The following is a 17978-nucleotide window of genomic DNA, read 5'->3' as shown; positions in this document are numbered from 1 at the left end:
GTTTTTCCTATTAACAACCCATTGTTAATTTAAGATACTTCTCCTTATGTTCTGCCATAGTGGGAATCCTTATAACACGGCCAGTTCTTGTTAGTCAGGTTTAAAGATTTAGTTCTTGTCAAGGCTGGATTTTCTTCCCTGCAATTAAAAAAAAAATCTGGATGTCATTCAAGTGGTTTCAACTCTGAGGTCTATATTCCATATAGAAACCTCTAAACCTTTTTGCTCTGTTAAAATAGAAGTAGATATATTTGACATACACATGTGGAAGTATGTATTTGGCAAAGTGTAGGAAGCAAAAATTATAATGTACATATTTCTTATAAAGAAAATAAAAATCCAGGTAAAATTGAGTGTTTCCCCGTTAACTTATTCTAACTTTGGTGTTATCCTCTGACTTGCATCAGAATGCCTCCTCTTAATGTCACAGATACTGCTTATCATTAAAATCTCACTTGGCATTTGTTCGTCCATTACAGCCCCTTAAGACCAGTTTATCTTTTAGCAACCTGGTCTTTCGCCTCCACTAGAACTCCATTTTAAAGCTAATCTATGAGAAAGTGTTAAATTGCTTTTCTTGAGCCCTTGACTATCTTATGCAGCCTTCAGTCCTCTAAGTTTCCACTGAAAGCATGCCATTATATCAGAAATAACAGGAGAGAAACAGGAGAGTATCCTCAGGGTGAATGCATGGAACAGTCAGGTTCTGGAAAGAGGAGAGTACTCTGTAGTCAGTTCCTGGTGGGGAATTGCTGGCAGGCCAAACACTGGACTTCATGTACCACCCCCCCCCCCCCCCCGCCACACACACACACACACACACACACACACACACACACACACATGCATGCACGCACGCGCGTGCACACACACACACACACACACACTGAGCAACGTGCAGTATTCTGAAGCCTTTCACATTCACTTCTGTGGGGCTCAGATTGTTTCTAATGAACAGAACTTTTGAATTGTTTGCATGTTTTAATATGTATTTTTAAGAATAGTCTTGTTAAAGTGTCTGCCTGCAATGTGGGAGACCTGGGTTCAATCCCTGGGTTGGGAAGATCCTCTGGAGAAGGAAATGGCAACCCACTCCAGTATTCTTGCCTGGAGAAACCCATGGACGGAGGAGCTTGGTGGGCTACAGTCCACGGGTTGCAAAGAGTCGGACACGACTGAGCGACTTCACTTTCACTTAGTTTTTAGAGCACTTTAGGTTAACAGGAAAATTGAGCAGAAAGTTGAGTTTCTATATCTCCTTCTGCCCCCTGCCCCAACCTCCATGAGACATGCATACACAGCTTCCCTCACTGGCTTCATTTCCACCAGAATGGGGTATTTGTTACAGCGGACACACCATTATTGCCCAGAGTCCACGGTTTACATTAGGGGCCACTCATGGTGTTGTACCTTCTAATAAGTCTTTTTTAAATTATGAAAGTAATACATGGTCATTGCAAAATAATATAAACAGAAAATTATAAATGAGAAAGTAAAAATCACCAGTCAGCACCATGACATGCATTCTTTTAACTGTTTCTTTGCCTCTTGTTTCTCTTCTGTCTCTCTCACACAGCTACCTATACAAACACTATATCTAGACATTTCATACACAGTTGAGATCAAACAGTATATGTATGCAGTTTTGTAACATGCTTTTTTATCTTAATATGTTGTAGATGTGTACATGTCAAATGTATATCCCACTTCAAATGCTTATCCACGTCATTATTTCTTATAGCTACCTAGAATTCCATTGTATCCTTCCACTGTTAAACCAGTGGACATTTAAGTAGTTTTAGTCTTTGCATGATATTAATAATTCTTTGGAAGAGAAGGATTGGGAGTTTGGGATTCGCAGATGCTAGTATAGGATCAGAGAACAAGGTACACTTACTGTATGGGAGAGGGCACTATATTCAGTATAATGAAAAAGAATATACTTATGTATATAATTGAATCACTTTGCTGTACCAGCAGAAATGAACACAGCACTGTAAGTCATCTCTACTTCCATAATATTAAAAAAGAAACCCAAATTCTTCCAAATATCAAATTAACTGTATATACGTATTTGCTCACTTGTCTGGTTATCTTCTTAAGATAAATTCCTAGAAGTATAATTGTTGAGTCAAAAGTTATGTACATTTTAAGTTTTGGTAAAATTTCCTAACAGACCTCCAAAGGGATTGCACTAATTCATATAGCCACCAGGGGTGAATATTCCTTCCTAGCTTTTTAAAACCAATATTGTTGATGTTTTTTGATAGATTTTCCCCCTCTTTCTTATCGATTAAAACTGATAGTCCACTGCTTCCATTTGTATGTTACTATTCAGGCAACAAATTTTGAGTCCAGAGGGTAGAGAGAAGAAGTAGAATTGCATTTCAATTAAAATTGATAGAGAATTTATTTCTGTATAATGAGACTTTAATATTGAATAGTTTTTTTTTCAGAAGTGAAAACAAACTTTTTATCATTCAGCACTGTTATGATCAGCTACTAACAAGCACATTTCATAATTTTTGCTATCTCAGTTCTTCTAATTTCAAAGTATTTCTGATTTAAAAATGGACACAACCATAAAAGAGTAGAGAAGTCAACCAGCTGATTCTGTAGACCCTTTTGTCAGAAAGTACTGCTCAGCTCTTACTGTTCCTTTCCAACTTCTACACCATGCAGAATGTCCTAAGAAAAGACGTAGCTCATGGGGGAAGTCCAACCTGCCATCTGTTTTTGCAGTCCAAGAGCTGAGAATGGTTTTTACATTTTCAAGTGCTTTAAACAAAGATCAAGTGTTTTGTGACACATGAAAAGTATAGGAAATTCAAACTTCAGTTCATCAATAAAGTTTTGTTGAAACACAGTAATGTTCATTTGTTTACATATTGATTGTGGCTGCTTTTGCCCTGTAGTGGCCAAGTTGAGCAGTTGTGACTGAGACCGTATGGTTTGTAAAGCTGAAAATATTTCCTGGCCCTTTGTAGAAAGTCTGCTGAGCCCTTGTCTGTGTGTGTAAGAGAGAGGGAGTGTCTGTGGTGATGTCTGGGATCTTAGGTTTGCTGTGAAGCAGTGTGGTTAATAGAAGTGCAAAGATTTTGAAGCTGTTACTTAAAAGTGGGCTAGCCATAGAGTTGTTTGTCACAGAAACTGCTGCACCAGTCTTCTTCTTCTCTTAGTACCTTCAGGAGGGTGGGGACATTGAAGTACAGAGAATTAAGCCATCTTTCTGAATAAGTGAACTTGTTACTCGATTGACAGCGTGTTAATGGTACAAGGAGAAAATTGAGAGTTTATTTACTTATTTAACCCCTCTGTTAAGCTTACCATGTGACAGGCACTGTCCTCAGTTCTGGAGCACTGAGCTTGGCATATAATACTTGTGGTATTATATAGACGAATGACAGTACCCTGTGGGGATTTTTTTTTGTGAAATAAAGAATACTAGAAACACCCTAAATCTTTCCACAGATGACGGATCCGACAGCAGTTGGCCTGCCTGGGGTTCTGAAGCTGTCAGTCAGGATGCCCAGGTTTCATGCTGCCTGTTCAGTGATCTTGCCACTAGCAGAGTCTACCTGGAGAGTCTTAGTCTTCGGCATGTTGTGGACCCCTTTGAAAATCTCCCCAGCAAATATACAAATGTACATAAACACAGAACATTTTGAGTACGATTTCTAGGGTTATATGAAATTTTTAAATGGCTCAGTGGTAAAGAATCTGCCTGCAATGCAGGACACATGGGTTCGATCCCTGGGTTGGGAATATCCCCTGGAGAAGGAAATGGCAACTCACTCCAGTACTCTTGCCTGGAAAATCCCATGGACAGAGAAGCCTGGTAGGCTACAGTCCATAGGGTTGCAAAGAGTCGGACATGACTGTGCGACTTCACTTTCAACTTTCACTTTCTTTGCTTTGTAAACAGAGACTGTTTACAGCGGAAAAGCTATTGATTATATGGAAGTATCTCTCCTTAGGATCAAGTCAGCTGAGTATTTCTCGGTCCTAATAAGGATGTGGAAATAGATTTGTTATGTAACATTGTTGAGTTAGAGCTGGGGTGTGAATTGGACCTGTCTTGGCACTGTCTCTGCCTGAAAGGACAGGAGTCTCATTCTCCCTGTCTTTCCCCACCCTGACTTCATAGTGTGGTGGTACATGTGCAGTCTCGTAACTTGCACGTATATTGAGCGTAATTCTGTCACATTTTAGAGATATGGTTCTGTGTATCAGTCACTGAAGTTAACTCTGGTTGGAAACCAGTTGGAATTCCAGCTATGGTAGAAATTGCGTGAAAACACATTTTCATCCCAGTTCCAATTACAGGTGAAACTCAGTGAAAATGAGAAGGCTACATATTTTTTTAAAGATGTGTGTGTGATGATGATGGTGACAGTGATGGGAAGAGGATGGGAGTGTGAGCCTAGCATTCAGCAGAGCTTGGCTGCCTTCCTAGCCTGCTCTCCCCACCCTCTTCCCTTTTTACTTAGAGATTATACTAAATTAGTGGAGAGAAGGTAGAAAATTCAGATAAGCAGAAGAGGGAAAATGAAAAGTATGAAGAATCCCATTTTCCGAGGAAACCATTATTAACATGTTCATGCATTTAGATTTCAGATCATTTTTCTCTTCATATATTCATATGTTTAAGCCATACTTTTTATAAATGGCTTTATTCAATCATCAGTGTATTATGACTGTCTTTTCTACTGATTATATTTCTACATCTTCTGGTCATCTTTTTCTCCTAATTATAGAGCTAATGTATGTTTACTACTGAGAAAATTCTTAAGAAATACAAAGATTACAGGAAGTAAAAGTTTCCATATCAGTCAGTTAGTCATTCATACAACAGTATTTTCTAAGGTCTGTCTGTTATTCCACTATATTCTGATATTACCGTACTGAACAAATCTGTGGTGTTCTCCGTTTGACAGTGAGTCTATGGTAAACCGCACTCCTGTGGACATCTTTGTACATACCTCTTGGTGTGATTGCCCAATATCTCATGAGAATAAATTCCTACAAGTGTATATGCTGATTAAAGCATGTGCATTTTAAAGTTCTTTAGTCAGTATTGCTTAGTTTGATCCAAAAAAAGATTCCAGTTTATTCTATGATTAGCATTTTGGGAGAACGTCTGCTTTCTAATTCTGTGTGTTTTTTTTTCCTCCTTAAAAAACAATTTTTAACCATTTTGCGAATTTAAAAAATTACTTATTTTTGATTATTAGGTAAATTTACTTTTTTTCCTTGAGATTTTGGCCATAAAATTGAGCATTTTAGTTTAAGTGTGACTTAGTAGATTCCTTAGTCTCTTTTGTAACAAAATGAGCTCTACATAAAAATTTTACTCAAGTGGAACACCTTGCTCTTTGCAAGGGTCATTATTGATCTGCGAGCCAGGAAATTCCGGGACAGTCTTACTGTTATCCTCCAGGTGGTAGGTAGACTCTTGTTACTTCTCTCCAGCTGCCTTTAACTGTGTGGGATTTTCCAGCACCATCTCTGCAGTGTTTGTAGCTGTGTCAGTATGTGCGTGGGAGTGTGTGGGAACTCTGCTGTCTCCTATGATAAATCAAAACAAGCCTTTTCCTCCCTAAGTTACTAAAAAGTAAACAGTATGGACTGACACTCTTAAAAGACCAACTAAATATTCCCATTTTTGTTATTTTATCATACTGGCAAACTTGGCAAAAGTATCTCATAAGCATTTTAAAGTAAAGCACCTTAAATTATTTTGGTGTGTGAAGTTTAAATTTTGTGTTGTGATTCTGTCTCTTCCACACATACCACGTGGGGCTGCACTTCCTCTTTGTTTTCAAGGGTGAAGAGTGTGTGTGTGCCTGCTCATGTGTGAGTGAGCCAAGAGTGAGTGTGACAGTGAGTTTGAAAAGGAGTCCGATGGGACCTGTATAGCCTCTTTTCAGGTGGTGCAGAGAGATGTTATAGTAAACAACCAGCTGCTAAATAAACTGACTGTGGGTTCTTACAGGATAGTGAAAATACTGTCCTTGATACTTAGTGGGGAGTAAATAAAGTTAACTGCAAAGCACTTTGTAGCATGATCCCTGTCACATGGTAGGTGCTCATTAAATGATGACAGTTATACATTTGTGTATGATAATATCATTTCATTAATTTCATAGTTATTTGTTGAGAGCCTACTCTCTGCCAGGCACTGGGCAAAGTCTTACAGGTACTACAGTGAATGCAAAGACTCAGATGTTTTCTCATGGAGCTGATACTCTGGTGTGGGGAAACAGTTACTAAGTAGGAAAATAAGAGCATAAGTACCATGAAGACAAATAAATCAGGAGATGACTAGATAACTGGGGGTGCTGATGGGAAGACAAGGCTTCATAGTTTTAGCTGGGATGGTCAAGGAAGGGACTGATAAAAAGAGGTCAAGCAGCACTGGGATTAAGATCATCTTTAGTACTCAACTAAGTGAGTGACTTTGGGAAAGTTATATAATCTTTGATCCTTAATTGCCACATGTGGCAAAAAGGGGTAATAACCTGATGCATAAGGTTAAATGAGATAATATGGAAAGCATGCAGCATTATGCCAGATGTGTAACCCCTAGCAGGAAGAAAGTGGTGTTCATGGGCCAGTAAGGTGGGCACCGCCCTGGCAGTCCTGGGCTGGGAGACACAGGCATGCCCAGAAGAGCCAAGAGTGGAGGCTTTGTTCCTGAAGGAAAGAAACCTGCAGTAAACAAACAATGTTTAATGTGAAAAGAAGACGTGAGCAGTGAGGGTCTTGACTGTAGGAAAGAAATGGAAGCATCAAGATTCTCTCCTTTCTTCCAAAGGAGAAAGTGGAAGACTCATTTCTTTTGCTTTGTTTTTGATAGACTGTCACCAGTTGATTCTATTTCAGTGCCTAATCAAGTGTTTTACAGTCTAAATTTGGGAAAGTAGAACATAGATGTATGTATGTATGTATGTATCTACAAAGTAAGAAACAGCTGCTCAGTATACTCTCTTTAAATGAAGGCATGAGAGCCAGAGGCCTCTAGGAGGAGGAGTTGATGGAGAGTGGATAATCAGGGAGGGCTTCTGTCTTGCAAGTGTGGAGTTGATCTGACTCCTCAGAGACAGGTCAGGATTTTGGTCTTGTTTCAGAAGGAAACTGATATTTCCCAGAATACAGATTCTCTGTGTAGAGAAGTGTTTAAGGTCAACAGAGTCTGCAGAAAAAGCATCATGCCCTATCACCCACATGGAGGGAGGTTCACACTGCATGCTTCCTTACTGAAGTTTCTGTCAGCACTGCAGCAAAGGCACCTGCTGAGCTGTGGACCCCAGCAGGACTGGACCCCCACTCTGGAATTGCTGAACAGCCCAGGAGGCTCAGGGCGTTTGGGTGCTGAGGAGCACTGCTGCAGTCTTGCACTTCTCTGTTCTATGGGGAGGAGAGCTATCATTAGGCCTCGTGTTCGTGTTTGCGAAGGATTTGGAGACCATCAAGCACATTTATTATATAGCACATAAAGTTTAACAGAAAAAAATTACACCCAAATAGAAAAATAACTAATGAGGATTATATCATTTTGGACCTCAGCTTTCATTTTTATTTCCTTTTTTATGCTGCTTATTCTGTTGATGTGAAATGCTTTATGGAGTACTTCCATATAATGAGCAGGAATTGTCTTAAAAATTGAAAATGGAAACATTTAAAAGATACCCCTATTTTAACAGCTGTCCTTTTCCCCCATCCAAGGTCTATTACCCAAATTTGGGATGGATGTGCATTGATGCCACCGATCCAGAGAAGGGGAACTGGCTGCGCTATGTGAATTGGGCTTGCTCAGGAGAAGAGCAAAATTTATTTCCACTGGAAATCAACAGGGCCATTTACTATAAAACTTTAAAGGTAAGAGTGTTAGAATTAGTCTGCTGTTAGATACTCTACATGCATTTCTTCAAATGCTGTCCTTAGTCACGGCTATCAGTGACGACTTTGCAGACTTTGAAAGGGTTATATTTGAAAGGGATTCACCACCCTGAAAGGTCTGTGTTTTAATTATACAGTTGCCACTGCTTATGTGAGGAAGGGCACTAAAGCATGAAGATTGTGCTAAGTAATTACATACGGCATCTTTATTGATACTGATGAGTTAAGCATGTATGTGGCAGATACTTCTCTCCTCTTAAGACACAAATGCACTGGGAACTGTCTTGACGGTCCACTTTATCTAACTGTACAAAACTCAACAGCTCTGGTGGTTCTGTGTTAACAGAAAACACATTCTTAGTCTTCAGTCTAATGTAGCTTTGGATTAGCTTTTCTTTTGCCTAAATGTTTTTAATATGAGTGTATTTATTTATTATTTTTGGCTGTGCTGGGTCTTTGTCGCTGCTCAAGCTTTTCTTTCGTCACATGAGTGGGGCTGCTCTCTAGTTGCACTGTAGGCTTTTCACTGTGTGGCTTCTCTTGCTGCAGAGGATGGGCTGTAGCACACGCAGACTTCTGTAGTTGCAGCATGTGGGCTCAGTAGTTGCGGCTCCTGGGTTCTGGAGCACAGGCTTAATGGTTGTGGCACGTGGGCTTAGTTGCTCCATGGCATGTGGGATCTTCCCAGATCAGGGACTGAACCTGTGTCTCCTGCCTTGGCAAGCAGATTCTTTACCACTGAGCCACCAGGGAAGCCCCATCTTTTCCATGAATTTTATTCAGAATGAAAATTACACAGAACATGTTTCTTACTTCTGCTAAAGGAAAAAAAGAGGAAAATCATTTTTTGGAGTTTATGGTGCGGTCAGGGGTCACTGAGTACATTCAGGGAAGTTAGAATTTGGAAGGGTTGTTATCTCTGCAACAAGCAAGCCCTCATCTGTCTCCCTCATTTCCATGTTCTCCTGGAAGGCAAATCTGCACTCACCATACAGGGAAATGTTCCCAAAGGCCAAGTCTTGAAGCTCTAAAGAGAGAGGATTGTTGCTCTTTGCTTTCTGGGTTAGATATGGTTGCTAAAATTGCTACAAGGCAGGTTTTCCTTTATTCACTTACTTTCATTAAAAATGACATAGATTGCGGGCCGGTCCTTGAAAAAACTTAATCTCCATGGAGCTGAAAACTCTTTGATGAGTAAGCATTTAAGATGATGGTCATCTTTGCAGCATGCTGAGTTTTGACTGTATCTCGCAGTAGAACTTGGCAAATTATCTTAGAGCTGTTTAGTTTTCCTTTGCTTTCCTTTGTATTTTTCCCTGTCGGATTTAGCCAGTTGGTTTGTCCTTTTTCTCATCCAAACGCACGTTCTTGCTTCTAGTTCCTGCAGGAAATATTTCTTTGTAGTACTTTCTTATTTAAAACTTCTGTAACCTTCTTTCCCATTTTCTTTCTGCTGGATGATTTTTCTGGCGTGATTTCCTAGTAGGCATTACTGTACAGTTTTGTTACACTGGAGTCTGAGATTGGGTTCACACTTTGATCCAAGAATTCATTCTGTTTCTCAAATTTATTTAAAGTGGAAGTTACATCTGATTACATCAGTGAGGAGAATCCTGGTGGAGAGAAGATACCAATGAGGTGTGCATATGAGACAGTCAAGGGAGTGGAAATGAGGTTCCAGGGCAGAGAGAGCCCAGGGAGATGCTGGGACACTTGGCAATGCTTTCATCAGACTTGAAGTTGAGGTGTGTTCATCTCTGATGGCAAAGCCAAGAACCGCTGAGAAGCAAGGGAGAATAGTGTTTGGGAGTGAACTCTGGAGCCAGACTCCTGGATTAAATCCTCACTTGCTCTGTGACCCAAGGCAAGTCACTGTGATTTTACCAGATGTGCAACCTTAGGCAAGTCACTTTCTGTGCCTCAGTTTCCTTCTTTGTACGATACAGATAATTATATATTGACCTCAGAGGGTTATCAAGAGGATTGCATAGGTGATTGTGGGTAGAGTTCTAGCATGTGATAAGTACTAAATAAATAGTAGCTGTTATTTTTGGCAAGGCACAGTAGTGTCATGAATAGGAATAGGGACTCTGGAGCAGACTGACTTGTGAGCAGATTTTGCCTTCAAGAGAAACACAGGGAAGAAGACAGGGAAGCATGAGAAGTTATACCTTCTGTCTTAATTTTCTCATCTGTAAAAATGGAGGTAATAGTAAAATTAATAGTGTTGTTATTGTTGTTTAGTTACTAAGTCATGTCTGACTCTTTTTTGACCCTATGGACTGTAGCTCACCAGGCTTCGTCTGCCTATGAGATTTTCCAGGCAAGAATACTGGAGTGGGTTTCTATTTCCTTCTCTTGGGGATCTTCCTGATCCAGGGATCGAACCCAGGTCTCCTGCATTGCAGGCGGATTCTTTACCATCTGAGCTACCGGGGAAGCTGAACATTAATAATACAGTCATGAAAATTAAACAAACCAACATGTGCAAGATTCTGTGAAGAGTTCCTTGTCTAACCTAAGTACTCAAAGTGTTACTGACTACCTGTACTATCATTTTTACTTTTCTTTGTTGGAAGTAACGGAGCTTTAATCTTTGTAGACCTCCTCCAATCTTGACCTTTGATTTTGCTCAAGTATGCATCAGGCGTTTTAGATTCTTTTACTAGTGATTATATTCTGTGAGGTTAAGCTTTGTATGGGTTCAGTTCAGTTCAGTCGCTCAGTCGTGTCCAACTCTTTGCGACCCCATGAATTACAGCACGCCAGGCCTCCCTGTCCATTACCAACTCCCAGAGTTCACTCAAACTCACGTCCATCGAGTCAGTGATGCCACCCAGCCATCTCATTCTCTGTCGTCCCCTTCTACTCCTTCCCCCAATCCCTCCCAGCATTACAGTCTTTTCCAATGAGTGAACTCTTCGCATGAGGTAGCCAAAGTACTGGAGTTTCAGCTTCAGCATCAGTCCTTCCAAAGAACACCCAGGACTGATCTCCTTTAGAATGGACTGGTTGTATCTCCTTGCAGTCCAAGGGACTCTCAAGAGTCTTCTCCAACAGCACAGTTCAAAAGTATCAAATTCTTCAGCCCTCAGCTTTCTTCACAGTCCAGCTCTCACATCTATACATGACCACTGGAAAAATCATAGCCTTGACTAGATGGACCTTTGTTGGCAAAGTAATATCTGTGCTTTTGAATATGCCATCTAGGTTGGTCATAACTTTCCTTCCAAGGAGTAAGCGTCTTTTAATTTCATGGCTGCAATCACCATCTGCAGTGATTTTGGAGCCCCCCAAAATAAAGTCTGACACTGTTTCCACTGTTTCCCCATCTGTTTCCCATGAAGTGATGGGACCAGATGCCAGGATCTTCGTTTTCTGAATGTTGAGCTTTAAGCCAACTTTTTCACTCTCCTCTTTCACTTTCATCAAGAGGCTTTTTAGTTCCTCTTCACTTTCTGTCATAAGGGTGGTGTCATCTGCATATCTGAGGTTATTGATATTTCTCCTGGCAATCTTGATTCCAGCTTGTGTTTCTTCAGCCCAGCGTTTCTCATGATGTAGTATGCATAGAAGTTAAATAAGCAGGGTGACAGTATACAGCCTTGACGTACCCCTTTTCCTATTTGGAACCAGTCTGTTGTTTCATGTCCAGTTCTAACTGTTGCTTCCTGACCTGCATATAGGTTTCTCAAGAGGCAGGTCAGGTAGTCTGGTATTCGCATCTCTTTCAGAATTTTCCACAGTTATTGTGATCCACACAGTCAAAGGCTTTGACATAGTCAATAAAGCAGAAATAGATGTTTTTCTGGAACTCGCTTGCTTTTTCGAGATCCAGCGGATGTTGGCAATTAGATCTCTGGTTCCTCTGCCTTTTCTAAAACCAGCTTGGGTTAGGTTTTGTAAATAACTTACATGTGATGATATTCTTCTGGGCTCTGTATCACCTTCTCAGCTATCAACTGGATAGTTGAGAAATCTCAACACTGGTTTTGTTTGTAATCTGATTAAAAACTGTTTTAAATTCCTGTGGATTGTCAGCCTGCTCTTCATTCATTCACCTATTCATCAGTTTTTCATTGTTGTTGTTCAGTCTCTTAAGTTGTGTCCCAACTCTGCATTCCCATGGCCTTCGGCATGCCAGGCTTCCCTGTCCTTTACTATCTCCCAGAGTTTGCTCAAACTAATGTCCATTGAATCAGTGATGCCATCCAACGATCTCTTCCTGTTGCCTCCTTCTCTTCCTGCCCTCAGTCTTTTCCAGCATCAGGGTCTTTTCCAATGAGTCAGCTCTTCTTATCACGTGGCCAAAGTATTGAAACTTCAGCTTTAGCATCAGTCCTTCTGATGCATATTCAGAGTTCATTTCCTTTAGGATTGACTGGTTTGATCTCCTTGCTGTCCAAGGGACTCTCAAGAGTCTTCTCTAGCAGCACAGTTTGAAAGCATCAGTTCTTTGTTGCTCAGCCTTCTTTATGGTCCAACTCTCACATCTGTACATGACTGCTGGAAAAACCATAGCCTTGGCTATGTGGACCTTTGTTGAAAAAGTGATGTCTCTGCTTCTTAATATGCAGTCTAGGTTTGTCATAGCTCTTCTTCTAAGGAGCAAGAGTTTTAATTTCATGGCTGCAGTCATTGTCTGCAGTGACCTTGGGGTCCAGGAAAATAAAATCTGTCACTGCTTCCACTTTTCCCCCTTCTATTTGCCATGACATGATGAAATCCAGTGCCATGATCTTTGTTTTTTGAATGTAGTTCCAGGCCAACTTTTTCACTCTACTCTTTCACCCTCATCAAGAGGCTTTAGTTCCATCTTCACTTTCTGCCATTAGGGTTGTATCATCTGCTTATCTGAGATTGTTGATATTTCTCTCAGCAGTCTTGATTACAGCTTGTGTGTCATCCAGCCCAGCATTTTGCATGATGTACTCTGCATCGAAATTAAATAAACAGGATGACAATATATAGCCTTGTTGTATTCCTTTCCCAATTTGGAACCGGTTGATTGTTCCATATGTGGTTCTAACTGGTGCTTCTTGACCCGCATACAGGTTTCTCAGGAAACAGGTAAGGTGGTCTGGTACTCCCATTTCTTTTAGAGTTTTCTACAGTTTGTTGTGATCCACACAGTCAAAGGCTTTAACATACTGAAGCAGTACATGGTTTTCTGGAATCCCCTTGCTTTTTCCATGCTCCATCAAATGTTGGAATTTGATCTCTGTTTCTTCTGCTTCTTTGAAACCCAGCTTATACATCTGGAAGTTCTTGGTTCACATACTGCTGAAGCCTAGCTTGAAGGATTTTGAGCATTACCTTGCTAGCCTGTGAAATGAGTGCAGTTGAACAGTAGCTGGAACATTGTTTGGTATTGCCCTTCTTTGTGGCTGTTGCTGAATTTTCAAAATTTGCTGCCATATTGAGTGCATCTCCTCAACAGCATCATCTTTCAGGATTTGAAAAATCTCAGCTGGAATTGCATTACCTCCACTAGCTTTGTTCATAGTAATGCTTCATAAGGCCCACTTGACTTCACACTCCAGGCAGTGACCGCATCATCACAGTTATCCAGGTCATGAAGACCTTTTCTGTACAGTTCTGTGTATTCTTGCCACCTCCTCTTACTCTCTTCTGCTTCTGTTAGGTCCTTGCCATGTCTGTCCTTTATTGTGCCCTCCTTGCATGAAAGTTCCCTTGGTATCTCCAATTTTCTTGGAAAGATCTGTAGTCTTTCCTATTCTATTGTTTGCCTCTATGTCTGCATTAATTCTGCAAATGCTGAGTGTCTGCTACATAGTAGGTATTCTTCTGTAGTAATGAACTGAAGAGACAAGGTCTCTGGTCTCATGGAGCTTCCAGTTCATGGAGGAGGTGGCAGATAATAAACAAGTGAACAAATAAACAAGGTAACTTCCAAGAACAATACATGCATTGAAGATAATATAATATGATGGAGTGACCAGATGGTCAGGGAGGTGCTTTAGCTCTGGTAGGTCAGGAAAGAGCAAATGTGGACACACTTCCTCCCTCCCCATGCTGCCATGAGATGGAGCCAGCCATGAGAAAATTTCTACAGGAAGAGCATTTCAAGAAGAGGGGCTCTGGTAGAAGCAGAGGTATTGAAGTGGGAGTAAGCTAGATGGGGGCCCAGCGGTTGTTTGGTTTTTCTTTCTTTCCTTCTTTTTTATAAAGAAAGGAAAGAGGAGAGGAGATGGAGAGAGGAGAGGAATGGTGGATGAGGCTAGTGAGATAGGGCAGGATCAGATCAGGGGTGGGGCTTCTGGCTTGTATGGAAACTAGTTTTAGTCTTCAGTTCTGTTCACCCATTTGAGAGTTGAGTCTGTCTGACTGTTGACTTTTTAAAAGATCATGCTTCAGGATAAGATTGTAGGTGGGTAAGCATTTGTGTGTTCTCATGATTCTGGAGTATTTCTCTTAATTTGCCCTACTGTCAGGAATATTGGAAATTATTGCCTGTAGCTAATTGCCCTGGTAACATTTTGAGTTTATATTTACTAATATTTAGAGAAGAGAGAGTGCTTAGTTCTATAAGCACTCTTATAGAACCTGTTAGAACCCAAAGGACAAGTTTAAATCTTTTTGTTGTTGTTTTTTGGTTAAATATCAAAATAATTTTTTTAAAAGTTTGTTTGGACTTTTGACTTTATGTTTTTTTATTTCATTTTATTTATTATATTATTTTTTTTTACTTTACAATATTGTATTGGTTTTGCCATACATCAACATGACTTTATGTTTTAAAATGTGGGTTTATATTTCCCGTGTCTAGGGACGTAAATTTTCTTACAAAACTTTAAATGTGCTTAGCAGTGCAGAAGAAATAAACAGTACGATGGAGACGCAAGTAATTGTTGATTTTAAAAGGTGTATTATTTTCCCCTTCATAAACGCTTGTTTGTGTAGCTGTCTTACTAAGTTGGGAAGCATATAGCTCAGTAAAGTAATGGCTGTCTCAGTGACTACAATTTTGAAGGGTGTTCAATAGGTAACAAATTGGGTTGCTCCTAATCTAGCTGCTCACCAGCTCATTAACCATTTAGAAATTTTGTATTAGTGGTAAAGACAGATATTGAGATATTTTGTGTTTTTAGCATCTACAAAAGAGTACCCTCCTAAGTAGAGAGTTTGTGCTCTTTATCAACTTCCCGTTGCTAGTACAGTTGGTACTCTGCAGAAGGTTGAAGTGGAATAAATGTGAACACTTGGGCTGAGTCGAGGAGGAATCTTGAAGATGTCTGGTGGGTTCTTCTAGCCAGTGTTCTGGTTATATTGTTTTGTTTAGGAATAAATGGGTGATAGATTTTTCCTCACTCCTTTTCATGTTCTTTTTTACTTTGGTTTTATTTAACACTACATATTTCTGCAAACTCTAATCACTTCAAGTGATTATATATATATATATAACTTCACCATTTCATAAATATGTGACTTGTAATAAAAACATAGAGAAGCATACTATACACTTGGAACTAGAATTAGTTGATTTATAGAAGCTCATTCCTTCAACAGAAACAGGTTATTTCATAAGGGTTCCAAAAGGCATCTGTAATGGATATTTTAATGCATTAAAATTTTATATGTTTTATATAATATTATACATGTGTTAGTTTTTTGGTTTAGGTATAACTGATTCAAGAAAGGAAAACACATTGGTTTAAAGACAAAAACAGCAGGTTTTAGCCATCCTTGGGGAAATAAAGGAAACAGTGGCTTGTTCTTTTATCTTAAAGAATTTAGAATATTTTAAAATTTGGATAACATAAGCACTGAGTTCTGCAAAGAATGAAACAAAATATTTACTTTCAAAGGCTTTATCTAGAATAGAAGGTATGTTGAAGAACTATGTTGTTTCTAAGCTGACATCTTAGATGGAATTTCTCCTGCCCCTAAAACGAGCGTATCCAGTCCTCTTTTGTAAGTATAGTGCAGTGATCAAAATCAGGATGCTTACACTAGCACAGTATTTTATTAGCTAATCTGTACACTCCAGTATGAATCTGCCTGCAATGTGGGAGATCCAGGTTTGATTCCTGGATGGGGAAGATCCCCTGGAGAAGGGAATGGCTATCCACTTTCAGTATCCGTGCCTGGAGAATTCCATGGAGAGAGGTGCCTGGAGGGCTACAGTGGATGGTGTCCCAAAAAGTTGGATATGACTGAGAAAATAACACACTTTCACACTTTATTCAAATTTTGTTAATTGTTCCAATCATGTCTTTTTAGGCGAAGAAAACTCCATGGCATTCAGTTGTAATGTTTCATTAGTCTCCTTAGTTTGGACAGCACCTAGTCTTTGTTTTTTATAACCTTTCAGTTTTGAGAGAACTGATCAGTAATTTTGTAGACTGTCCCCACAGTTTGGCCTTCTGTTAAGCTTCATTATGATTAATTCACATTTATGTATTTGGGGCAGAAATAAATCTCCAGAGATGATGCTGTGTTCTTTCCTGTGCATCGTATCAGGAGGCATGTGATGTTGACTTATTATACTGTTTTTCACTTGGTAATTAATGTTTTATGGGAAGATATTTTGAGATCATGCAAATACTATATTATTGCTCAAACTTTCATCTACTAGTTTTAGCATCTATTGATGATTCTTGCTTGAATCAGTTATTACTGTCATGAATGTCTAGTTGTGATTTTCTAATTCCATTACTTCTTTTTCATTGATTAGTTGGGATCTACTGAAGGAAGAGCTTTCCTTATTTACTTGACTGTTCGTTCATATCAGTTTGGACTCATGGATTTTTATTTTATTCACGGGGTTATAGGTGGAATATTACTTGTTTTGATACACTTAGAACTTTTTGACAGATGAGTCATTGTGAGAGAAACCAATAAGCCATTTGCTTCAGTTTTATTTAGGAGTGTAATCTTTCCACTCAGTATTATCTTTTCTTCAAGATCTTATTCTCTAGGTAAAATCCGCATGATGGTGTATACATGGCTTTAAGAATGTTTTAGGAGCTGACACGTGAAGTATTTACAGGTATTTCCTTCTAAATTTCGAAGTTGTCTTGTAGACTCAGAGGGTAAGGCAGCGAATCCTCCAAGGACCGGAGCAGGTTGGCAGCAGCGCAGAGATAACGCGCTGCCAGGGCGCTCACGTCCTCCGCACCGCCTCTTTTAGCATCTCTGTGATATAATTAGCTTTGCGTTTATAAGTATGCAGCGGCGTGTGGTTCTTATGCTTAACTTAATCTTGGACTCTTGAAACCTGCGCTGATAATTAGTTTTCAGCACTTCTCTTTCCAGACTGCCCGGTTCTTTTAAACTACACTTTACATTTTCTCATCAGCTTCGATTTCATGGGCAATATGGTTCCGTGGTGTTTTTTTTTCTTTCTGCGTGAGTAGTCTTGAGGCTTATAACAGTAAGATTCCGAAGCATAAAGCAGTTTTAAGTTTAAACCGGTCCTATCAGATCCCGACCTCCACCGGACGGACTTCGGGGGAGGAGGCGGCCAGGAAGTGAGGTCCTCCCTCCAGCAGAGGGTCCCTTCCCTTGCCGCCCGGCTCGCTGCCGCCGAAGCGGAGGAGCCCTTCCTGCCGGGTTGGCCTCCGGCGCGCCGCCCGGTCAAGAGCGCCGCCCGCCTGCCCCGCCCCGCCCCGCCCCGCCAACAAACGCCGCTCTGATTGGGCCGTCGCCTGTCTCTTCTCTTCCCGCAGCCAATCGCGCCGGGCGAGGAGCTCCTGGTCTGGTACAATGGGGAAGACAACCCCGAGATAGCAGCTGCGATTGAGGAAGAGCGAGCCAGCGCCCGGAGCAAGCGGAGCTCCCCGAAAAGCAGGAAAGGTAGGAGCCCGCCGCTGTCCTGGCTCCCGCGCGTTCCGAATCTGGGCGCGGGAGGCGCCCGCGGCTCTCCATGACCTTTTCCGGACCTGGTGTCGGCCCCCCCGGCGCTGCTGAATCACGGCGCCGGACGCCGCGCTCGGACTCTTAGCTAACTTGGGGCCGAGGAGCCGGCGCGGAAAAGTGAGCGGACGCGCGCGGAGAGGGAGCCGGGGCCGGTTGTCATTTCCCTCTCCCACAGCCCGGGTCGCGGGACTTGG

General features: G+C 40.8%; 1 protein-coding gene across 1 annotated transcript in view; it reads left to right on the top strand.

Annotated features, from left to right (window-relative positions):
• LOC138090261 (PR domain zinc finger protein 2-like) overlaps positions 1-17978 on the top strand; it is a 129032-nt gene that overhangs the window by 37656 nt on the left and 73398 nt on the right. The window contains exons 4-5 of the mRNA XM_068985764.1: positions 7729-7881; positions 17595-17721. Coding sequence (XP_068841865.1) covers positions 7729-7881; positions 17595-17721 — 280 coding nt within the window. The remainder of the gene's footprint in view (positions 1-7728; positions 7882-17594; positions 17722-17978) is intronic.

Source organism: Capricornis sumatraensis, chromosome 14 (genome assembly GCF_032405125.1).
Source record: "Capricornis sumatraensis isolate serow.1 chromosome 14, serow.2, whole genome shotgun sequence".
Taxonomy (NCBI): Eukaryota; Metazoa; Chordata; class Mammalia; order Artiodactyla; family Bovidae; genus Capricornis; species Capricornis sumatraensis.
Note: the sequence above shows the minus strand (reverse complement) of the source record. Positions and strands in the feature narration are given on the sequence as shown.